We start from the raw sequence: 10,806 nt of genomic DNA on the forward strand, positions 1-10,806 counted from the left end.
CTCATGATTTGTGAGTTGGAGCCCTCCAATGGGCTCTGTGCTGGCAGTGTGGAGCCTGCTTGGAATTCTGTCTCTCCTCTCTCTGTGCCACAGCACAGAGCCCCACGTGGGGCATTGATCTCATGATCATGACCCAAGCCAAAATCAGAAGTTGGACACTTAACCGACAGCCATCCAGGTGCCCTGAGATAAAAAGTGCTGTTTTTTTCTTTTCTTCTTTAATTTTTTTTTTTTTTAATGTTTATTCATTTTTGAGAGGGACAGAGCATGAGCAGGGCAGGGACAGAGAGAGGGAGACACAGAATCTGAAGCAGGCTCCAGGCTCTGAGCTGTCAGCACAGAGCCCAACGCAGGGCTCGAACTCACAGACTGTGAGATCACGACCTGAGCAGAAGTCGGACGCTCAACCGACTGAGCCACCCAGGCGCCCCAAAAGTGCTGTTTTTTCCAAGCCTATCTCACATATGAGGGAAGTGAGCCCTGGTAAAGTCACACTGCCAGCTAACAAGGGCCCTGTGGCTATTTGGCCCCAAAGCCACTTGCTAAAGCCCATACAGTTTGCTGAGCTTTTAAGCACTAATGAAGCCATCAAGAAGTTCTATTAACTCAACTTCAAAATTATCTCAACTGGTTACTTCTCGTTCCCTCCTCAGCTGCCACCTTAGCCCAGCCACCATTATCAACAGCCTGAACTATTGCAGGTTGACTGGCTTCACCACCGTCCCCATCTCTACATTGTCCATTTGGACACAACCGTTCGAGTACTCTTTTCAGTCTTTAAGTTTTTATTTAAATTCCCATTAGTTAACACACAGTATAGCACTAGTTTCAGGTGTACAGTATGGTGATTCATCACTTCCATACAACACCCGGCGCCCATCACAAGTGCACTCTTAATCCCCATCACCTATTTAACCCATCTCTCCACCTCCTTCCCCTCTGGTAACTATCAGTTTGTTCTCTAGAGTTAAGAGTCTGTTTCTTGGATTGCCTCTTTTCTCGCTCTTTTTTATTCCCTCTTTGCTCATTTTAAGATTTTATTTTATTTTAAACGTTTATTTTTCTTAAGTTTATTTATTTTGAGAGAGAGCATGGGGGAAGGGCAGAGAGGGAGAAAGGGGGAGAGAGAATCCCAAGCAGGCTCCACATGTTCAGTGCAGAGCCCAGTGCAGGGCTTGAACTCATGAACCATGAGATCATGACCTGAGCCAAAATCAGTTTGGACGCTTAACCGATTGAGCCACCCAGGAGCCCCTTTAAGATTTTTTAAAGTAATCTCTACACCCAAGGTGAGTGTCAAACTCACAACCCTGAGATCAAGAGTCCCATGCTTTGCTGACTGAGCCAGCCAGGCTTTTTAGTTTTTGTTTTTTAAGAGAGAGTGGGAAGGGCAGAGGGAGAGGGAAAGAGAGAAAGAATTCCAAGCAGGCTCTGCACTGTCAGTATGGAGCCCGATGTGGGGCTAGAACTCACAAACTGCAAGATCATGACCTGAGCCAAAATCAAGAGTTGGACACAACTGACTGAGCCACCCAGGTGCCCCAGGAAGCATTTCTTTAAAAATTGTTATTTATTTCAAGAGAGGGAGAGAGAATTCAAGCAGGCTCCACCCCTGAAGTGGGGCTCAAACTCATGAACTGTGAGATTGTGACCTAAGCTGAAGTCGGACACTAAAAAGACCAAGCCACCCAGGTGTCCCTGCCATAGCTTCTTTATCCATTCATAAGTCCATGGACTCTTGGGCTGTTGCCATAATTAGGCTATTGTAGATAGCGCTACAATAAACATAGGGGTGCATGTATCCTCTTGAATTAGTATTTTTGTATCTCTTGGGTTAATACTTAGAAGTACAATTGCTGGATAATAGGATAGTTCTATATTTATTATTTATTCATGTATTTATTTTTGAGAGAGTGCGCACACACACACCTGTGAGTGAGGTGGGGAGGGGCAAAGGGAGAGAAACCAAGAATCCCAAGCAACTTCCATGCTGAGCATGGAGCCTAATGCCCCATGGAGCCCATGACCCTGGCATCGTGACCTGAGTGGAAATCAAAAGAGATCTAGTGACCCAAGGTGGTTCTATCTTTAACTTTTTTTTTTTTTTTAAACTAAGCTCTACACCTAATGTGGGGCTTGAACTTATGACCCCTAGATCGAGAGTTGCGTGCCTACTGACTGAGGTAGCCAAACATCCCCTCTATTTTTAACTTTTCGAGGAACCTCCATACTGTTTTCCAGAGTAGCTGTACCAGTGTGCCTCCCCACCAACAATGCATGAGGGTTCCCTTTTCTGGGCATCCTTGCCAACACCTGTTGTTTCCTGTGTTGTTGGTTTTAGCCATTCTGACAGGGGTGAGGTGATATGTCATTGTAGTTTTGATTTGCTGCTTGTTTTCAGTGTTAAGCCATTTTTTCCTGCTTTCTGTCCCAGTGGCTTCCCATCACGAGGCACTAAGTGAGCTGGCCTTTGCCTGACTTCAAGCTTGAGTCATAGGGGCTTCAGTCTGAAGTAGGAACGAGACTGACTTCCTGCTCCAGAGCCTTTACACTGACTGTTGCTCTATTTCAGGGCTGTTCCTTTCTCTTGTCTTCCTGTGGCAGGTTCTCCCTCCTCCTCCAGCCCTCTGTTCTAAGAACTAGTCCCTCGTCATTAATGTTCTCTATGGTCCTTATTCTAGGAGGGTGGACTGTGCCTGTAGTTGTGAGTAGGGGAGGCAACTTGTTTTTAGATCTTCTGGGTTAACATTTGCTCACCTTATTTAATATTCTTCCTTAAGACTGGCCACTTCTGATTTCATCTGTTACCCTTGAATTTTTTAGAACTTCAGTCTCTAAAGATAGCTTCAGAGTCTCAGAGAGCTGTACTGACCATCATAATTCCTCCACTTTGGCAAAGAAGCTGAAGTTAAATAACTGGCCAGTCACTGAGTTAGCAGGACTGGATTTGAACCAATTTGCAGTGCTGCTAGAGCACATCCATGGTGGTCTCTAAGCAGTTTAGTAGGGCACTATTTATGTGTTAACCTCAAGCTTGGATTTACTGATTTTTGTATTTATAGAGCACTACTGAAAAGAATTTTTTAAAGATATTTTATATCCATTTTCCCATTTTTTTCTTTAAACAGTCCAGGTAGGCAAGAGATAAAATTACTTCCATTTTCCAGATGACAGGGACAGAGAGGTAAGGACTGACTGAAATGGTGGTCTCAAGTTCCATTTGTAGTATCTTTTCCACGAAAGCACTGTCTAGTTAACCCAATGACAGTGTTCAGTTGAATTACTGATACATAAGGACGTATGACGAAGTTAGAATAGTTAAGAGCAACAACATTATCTGATGAGTTGGGGTTTTGTTTAGGGGGCTGCCATAAACAGATATCTTATTTATTGGAATTCTTGTCTAGAAAGGACAAGGTCAGGAAGGAACATAACAGAATAACAAAATTAGTAAAGCCATAGCTAAGGAAAACATGGCCCAGGAGAGTACTCTTTTGTTTATTTGTTTGCTTATTAGTTTATTTGTTTTGAGAGGCAGGGAGGGGCAGAGAGAGAGGGAGAGAGAATCCCAGATCAAAGCCCATGGGCTTTGAACTCATGTACCATGAGATCATGAACTTGGATCAAGTCCATTGCTCAACTGACTGAGCCACTCAGGTGCCCCAAGAGAGAACTCTGTAAAAACTTGAGCATGTTAGGACTTCATGTAGCATGTAATGAATTTTTAGAACTTAGTATTGGAGGATGATAGAAATAGAGGAAAATCTTTGAAATTTGGCACAGATAATTTTTTTTTTAATGTTTATTTTTGAGACGGAGGGAGGGGCAGAAAGAGATGGGGACAGAGTGGGCTTTGCCCTGACAGCAGAGAGTCTGAAATGGGGCGCACAAACCGTGAGCACATGACCTGAGCCAAAGTTGGATGCTGAACCAACTGAGCCACCCAGATGCCCCAGCATAGATCATTTTTTAAATGATCTCTGTGCCCAACATGGGGCTCAAACTCATGGCTCTGAAATCAAGAGTCTCATGCTCTACTGACTCAGCCAGCCAGGTACCCCAGCACACACAGTTTTTTGAATGAATAATACAGAGCTATTAATAAAGTTGGAAAATAGCTAATCTTCAAAATGAATGTTAGGAAGGCCAACAAGCATATTTATTCCCTAATGGTGGAATCCTGGAACAGATGGAGTCTCTGAGTATGTCCACATCCTTAAGAATGAGGCAGAAGTTTTAAACATTTGTCCAATAATTCAGTGTAAGCCAATCCCTATTTTTATATCACGAAAGCAGCATTTTTTACCTTAATGCATTATTACACCTCCGAGACTGTGTCTGCCTTGGTAGTCTGCTCCTTTCATTTGTGCTTGATTTTGTTACAGAAAGCAATCATTAAAGCTTCTTTTCCCTTTTCCCAAGATTTAGAAAATAGGCATCAGATACAGAAGGCCTATGCCAAGTAACAAATGAATAACCTAACCCGAAATGATGGAGGCACACTGATAAGTGTGCTGGTACACTGTACAAAAGGATGCTAGGGAGCTTACAAACATTGATGATGTAAAACAGTGATTTCCAAGGAACTTAATCAGACCTTCAAAGGGCCTTAGAAACCTGCATTTTTCACAAGGGCCCTAGATGATTCTAGGCTTTGATTAAAAGTTTGATTTGGGTTGGGGGGGGGGGGATGTGAAGTATAGTTTGGGGAAGGACTTAACCTTCATCCTGGTCAGACTATAAATACAATAAAATTACAAATCTTGTAACTGAACAAAAATTTCTTCATGCAAAGTATTAAACCTGAACACAAGATGGTTTTTAAACTGTCTTATGTATACAGTTGTATTCATAAAGTATGGTAATCAAAAGCTATACAATGAGAAACATTAACAGTGAATCCAAATGAAAATATGTTCCTCTGAATTCCATGTTTCCTGAAGCATCAGAAACCACTAATCTTTTAGTCTTTTTTTTTTTTTTGAGAGAGAGCGCGTGCGCGCTCATGCAAGTGGGGGAGGGGCAGAGAAAGGGGGGAGAGAGAGAATCTCAGTCAGGCTCCACACTGGCACCACAGAGCTCAGAGCCTGATGCAGGGCTCAAACTCTCTAATTGTGAGATTATGACCTGAGCGGAAGTCAGATGCTCAACTGACTGAGCCACCCAGGTGCCCCAGTGTTTGTTTATTTTTGAGAAAGCATGAGTGGGGGAGGGGCAGAGAGAGGACAGAGAATCTGAAGTGGGCTCTGCACTGACAGTAGCGAGCTGGACATGGGGCTTGAACTCATGAACCATGAGATCATGACCTGAGCCAAAATTGGACGTTCAGCCAGCTGAGCCACCCAGGTGCCCTGATCTTTACTTTTTTATCTTTAAGTTTATTTATGAGAGAGCGAGCAAGAGTGAGAGAGCACGTAAGCAGGGTAGCGGGAAAGAGGGGGACAAAGAATCTGAAGTGGGCTCTGCACTGACAGTAAGAGAGCCCAGTGTGGGGCCTGAACTCACGAATCATGAGATCATAACCTGAGCCAAAGTCAGACACTTAACCTACAACCATCCCATCTTTTTTTTAATTGAAGTATAGTTGATGTGTTAGTTTCAGGTTTGCAACATTGAACAATTCTGTACGTTACAAAATACTCCCCACCAGCAGTGTAATTACTATGTCATCACACAAAGATTATTATGTTCCCTGTGATGTACTTTTCATCCCCACGACTGACTTATTGACTTATTTTCTAACTAGAAGTTTGTACCTCTTCACCTAGTTCTCCCATCCTCCCACCTTCCTCCCCACTGGCAACCACCAGTTCTGTTTTTATAAATCTGTTTCTTTTTGTTCTTACACATTATTCTGTATCCACATTGTCTGCATCTGATTGGATCCTTGAATTTTATTTTCACTGTGACATTCTCCATAGATACAGATTATTGGCTGCCACTTTGAGGGTTGACCTTCCTTCTGGGTATGCACTGTCAGTCCTCACACAACACAGAGAAATTTCTTCCAAACGGATTTCGGCTTGTCACTGTCCCACCTATCCTTTTATTCAAAGAACATGAGGGGTCCTGCTCATGCTCTGCTCATATGGATCCTACTCTCTGACCCCGACTCTCCTCCTTGGGTTTGAACCCACAGCATTGCCTTAAGCAACTGGTGGTTTGTGGCCCATCTGACAGACCTGTTGGATCACTGCAAGCTCCTCCAGTCACACAACCTCTAGTAAGTATGTGGCAGCCAGGCCAGCCCTTGGGACTTGGCGCGGGGAGGGGGGTCCACTGTAAGGAAGCATGGTTGGCTGTGGGAGGGCCCTGAATGGAGCAGGCCATGGGTTTTGGTCTCATGTTACATTTTATTCCAGCTTCGGATCCAACATGAGAGAGTTCCTCCTGCTGGAATATGCCTCCGGCCTGTTTGCTCATCATAGGTAGGAAGACCCCAACGGTGCTTTTCAGCATGCAAGATGGTGTTCTTTCCCATCTGGTTCCCTGAAGTCTACGGGGCGTGCGGGAGGAGCCATCTCAGTGCCAGTCCTTGAGCTCCAGGGCAGCACCTGGGCTCTCCAGGCCCTCATGTCTGTCCTCGGACTGTTGCAGCCTCTGGCAGTTGGGAGTGGATTACTTCGACTACTGCCCTGAGCTGGGCCGAGTTTCCTTGGAGCTGCACATTGAGCGGATCCCTTTGAGCACTGAGCAGAAAGCCCTTAAGGTGCTGCGGATTTGCGAGCAGCGGCAGATGACTGAGCAAGGTGAGCCTGCCCTCTTCCCGACATACTTTCTGCTCATGCCGTGCCAGCCACACTAGAGAGAGGCCGGGCAGCGCGTGCCAAGAGATAAGCCAAAACAGGAAAATTACTGAGGAAGGAAGGACAAGGAGCTGGGGATCCACCGAGACTTAGAAAGCAATGGAGCACATTACCTTTTAAAAAGATTCTCACTTCTGTCTCCTGCCTACTCTAAGTTCAGGGTTGGGGTCAGCTTCTCCCAGGTGGATTGCTGTTGCTAAGGCTGCTCAGTGGGGAAGAAGTAGGACCAGAGTCAGCTCAGGAGGAGCACAGAAAGGAAAGCAGTGTTATTTGTTCCTCCTCCCCTCACCGTTGAGTGCAAAAACTCAAGTTTTCTTTTCAAGGCATTTGCTTGCGTATGACCATCTCTGAAAGCACATGGCATTCAAGACCCAAAGGGTGTTTTTGACACCTGGACAGATAATGAAGGAGCTGACCTTTGGAGAGCAATAAAAATCTTTTTGCCATCCCTGAAATCAAACCCACTCACAAAGCCAGTCCTGCCAGGGTGGGTCATAGTGTGATCAGAGCCAGGAGACAATTTATAAACCCCAAAGTTCCCAGTGTTACCGACCAACTTGTATTTGGAGCCTGTGGACAGGCTGCAGAAAGCTCAGAGGAGTCGGGAAGCCTGTTTCTGTCCAGCAAGGGTTATGAATGGAGTGACTTGCAGGGTGGAAAGTTAACCTTCTTTCTTTTTTCTTGCCAAGTTCGCAGCATTTGTAAGATCTTAGCCATGAAAGCTGTCCGCAACAATCGCCTGGGCTCTGCCCTGTCTTGGAGCATCCGAGCCAAGGATGCAGCCTTTGCCACGCTGGTGTCAGACAGGTGGGTTCAGTCAGTCCCTTTTGGCTTTCTGGGAGCTGTATGGGAAGTTGGGAGGTTGAGGAAGTGGGGCCTGGGACTGCCGCTCTGACCTCTGGGCCTGGCCTTGCAGGTTCCTCAGGGATTACTGTGAGCGAGGCTGCTTTTCCGATCTGGATCTCATTGACAACCTTGGGCCAGCCATGATGCTCAGTGATCGACTGACCTTCTTAGGTGAGTCTTTGGGCTCTGTCCCCTGGACCTTCGGCATGGTGGAGATGGGAGGTACCATCTAGACTTCTCCAGTGTTTCCTTCCTGTTAAGCCCAAATTCCAAACCACATAGAACCCTGTGTGCCAGACTCTGCAAAGCATACTTTCTGGTTAACATTTCCCAGTGATTTCAAAATTAAAGAGAAAGGTGCAAAAGTAGTTGCAGGAATAAGGAACTCCCATGTATACACTTTATCCAGATTCACCATTTATATTTTGCCTCATTTATTTTATTAGGTTTTTAGGGAACAGTCTGAAAGTAAGTTGGAGACTTTGTTTCCCTTTCCTCATAAATACTTGAGCATGTATTTTCTAAGAACAAGAACATCCTCCGATATAACCAGTTACCAGAATGCTCTCCTCAAATCTGTAATCTACATTCTGATTACATCCGCTGTCCCAGCAAGGTCTTTTATCAACTCCATGTTCACAAATTCAGTTGTCCTGTCTCTTTAGTGCCCCTGCCTTTCTTGGTGTTTCTTCACTGTGACATTTTTGAAGAATCTGTTCAGCTTTCTTATAGAACGTTCTCTATAATCTACGTGAATGGGGAGGGGCAGAGAGAGGGAGAGAGAATCCCCAGCAAGCTCCACACAGCCAGCACAGAGCCTGACTTAGGGCTTGAACTCACAAACTGCGATGTCATGACCTGAGCTGAAATCAAGAGGTGGACATTTGACCCACTGAGCCACCCAGGCACCCAAAACATGTTTTGTTTTTTTGTTTTTTTTTTTTTTAATTCTGTTGTTCTCATTGGTCCAGGACGTTTGTTGTCAGTTCTGAAAGAATCTCTCTGCTTTCATGTGGCTGGTCTGGGGTTTCTCTTGGCTTGTTTAGGGCGAGAGGTGACCTAGTGTTCTCTCTTCACAATAGGAAAGTACCGTGAGTTCCACCGATTTTATGGGGAGAAGCGCTTTTTTGATGCGGCTTCTCTTCTCCTGTCATTGATGACTTCTCAGATTGCTCCACGATGTTTCTGGGTAACACTACTAACAGATGCCCTGCCCCTTTTGGAACAGAAACAGGTACAGTTTTAATCCACAGTGATTTTGTGTTTTATAGTCTTTGACAGAATGCTTCATTCTGTAGCTGTTGCACATCCACACATCATCTCCCAAGTAGAGCCCTGTGTGGGGGGCATTCTCTCGTAATGCCCTGCCTGGAAATAAGAGTATCTACGACGAGAAAAGCTACTTAATTTGAAATGAGGCAGCTGTCTACTAACAATACTCAGCCTAGTGCCCTGATGAGAAAGGCTGGGGGTGACAGTACGGGTGCTGTTCTTCCAGGGCTGATATATGAAGCCTGCCCCTCCAAAGGGCATGCACGGAAGGCAATCTCTGAACCCGGGCACATGCCCAGATCAGCGCAGGCCTTGGTTGGGAAGCATCTAAGCAAAACGGCTTCTTTTTTCTCTTCTAGGTGATTTTTACAACAGAGCAAACATATGAGCTGATGAGATGTCTGGAGGACTTGGCCTCAGGAAGGCCAGTGCGGGGAGAGCCTGGTGCTCAGCGACTCCAGGTCATTTTAGCTTTTGGGTTGTTGATTCTATAATGGCGAGAAGAAAAGGCTCCCTCTATCTTGGACTCCCCTACTTCCCTCCTGAAACGCTGGCCCCTTACAAACTTGTCCTTCTTGGTTTGGCTCTTAACCTGTAATTGACACACCAGCTTGTTTTAGGAGAAAGTGGGGTGATCCTAGTGTTCTGGTCTCTCCTCGTCTGTTGGTCAGTCGCAGAGGTTCTTTGCATGCAGTTCCCTCAGATAAATCACTTGCTAGAAGCTATTAAGGGTTAAATGCCCTTGGTCTGCCTCCGGGTCACATAGAACCTTGCAGAACTTTAAAGAAGGAACACTTCCTGCCATACCTTATGCTGGCCTTCTTTGCTTTTTAGGAGGACATAGAGAACACCAAGCTGGAAATGCTGAGACTTGCTCTTGCGCGAAATCTTGCCCGGGCCATTATAAAAGAAGGCTCACTGGAAGGCTCCTGAGGCTAGCCAAGAGCTGCTGTAGCCTGGCATCTTTGTATGACAATGTATATAAATTTTTGAAAGAATAAAAACATTTCTTCCCCCTCAAATAGAAGGCAAATTCTTAAAAGTTCAGCTAGGGGTTTTTTCCTACCTCTGCTGTGAACTTAAGGTGTTAGAAAGTACGCGTTCTGTTCTCCTTGGCATGGAACTTTTTTCCTGGTCTCCCAAAAGAAAAAGCCACTCCTGGAAGTTATGATGGTGAGTGCAGTGCCCTCTTTCCTATTTGAAAGTCAAACGAGAGCAGTCAGTGGTTTACACAGGCTTCTGAAATTGAGCCTCATTTTAGAATCAACTGGAACATTATGTTAATTGTTCTGTCCTTTAAAAAAGGAAAAGGTCCGGGAACCTGTACTTTCATCAACAAAAACCTCAGGTGATGCCAGCAGATGTGTCTACATTTGGAATTCATAAATGGTACTCTGTCCACTGTGGGGTGAATGGGTATTAGGATTCCAGCTACGGCAAAAATGATTTTATTTGACATGCAGCAGAACAAGGGCAGCAGAGTTGGGATATCGTATACAGCCATTTGTCACAAAGCAGTGACCTCAGTAGTAACACTCAATTTTAATGTCTAAAGCTTATTATAAAGGTGTATTTTCACACAGTAATCCCATAAACCTTCCCAGGGCTGCTAGCAGCTGGCTTTTGGAAAGCTCTTGGATTTACTCTGTATGTTGTGAATGGATTCACTTTTGACCTGTTCTAATCAAGCAGTGAATTCTGCTGGCTGAAGCTGGAAAGGAAGCAGGAGAGGACCTTCTGATACAGTAAGGAAACCTGGCAAAGTGCAGGGAGGGATCAGGGATTGTGGCATGTGCCACCTTTCCCCGGAGATGGCTTGGAGCCATCCGGCTAAGCCCAGATGAGCTGAGTGCTCTTTCCTCAGCTGGTGGTTGTCCCTTTC

The 10,806-nt window shown here is 45.2% G+C and overlaps 1 protein-coding gene across 3 annotated transcripts in view; it reads left to right on the forward strand.

Annotated features, from left to right (window-relative positions):
* NUP85 (nucleoporin 85) overlaps window positions 1-9,933 on the forward strand; it is a 70,587-nt gene extending 60,654 nt beyond the window's left edge. For all 3 annotated transcript variants that reach the window (XM_042915959.1, XM_042915958.1, XM_042915960.1), the window contains 8 exons: window positions 6,140-6,223; window positions 6,363-6,428; window positions 6,598-6,749; window positions 7,496-7,613; window positions 7,723-7,823; window positions 8,735-8,886; window positions 9,284-9,385; window positions 9,759-9,933. In XM_042915959.1, coding sequence (XP_042771893.1) covers window positions 6,140-6,223; window positions 6,363-6,428; window positions 6,598-6,749; window positions 7,496-7,613; window positions 7,723-7,823; window positions 8,735-8,886; window positions 9,284-9,385; window positions 9,759-9,857 — 874 coding nt within the window. In that variant the 3' untranslated portion in view covers window positions 9,858-9,933. The remainder of the gene's footprint in view (window positions 1-6,139; window positions 6,224-6,362; window positions 6,429-6,597; window positions 6,750-7,495; window positions 7,614-7,722; window positions 7,824-8,734; window positions 8,887-9,283; window positions 9,386-9,758) is intronic.
* The last annotated feature ends 873 nt before the right edge of the window (window positions 9,934-10,806 follow it).

The sequence above is a fragment of the Panthera leo genome, chromosome E1, assembly GCF_018350215.1.
Source record: "Panthera leo isolate Ple1 chromosome E1, P.leo_Ple1_pat1.1, whole genome shotgun sequence".
Classification (NCBI taxonomy): domain Eukaryota; kingdom Metazoa; phylum Chordata; class Mammalia; order Carnivora; family Felidae; genus Panthera; species Panthera leo.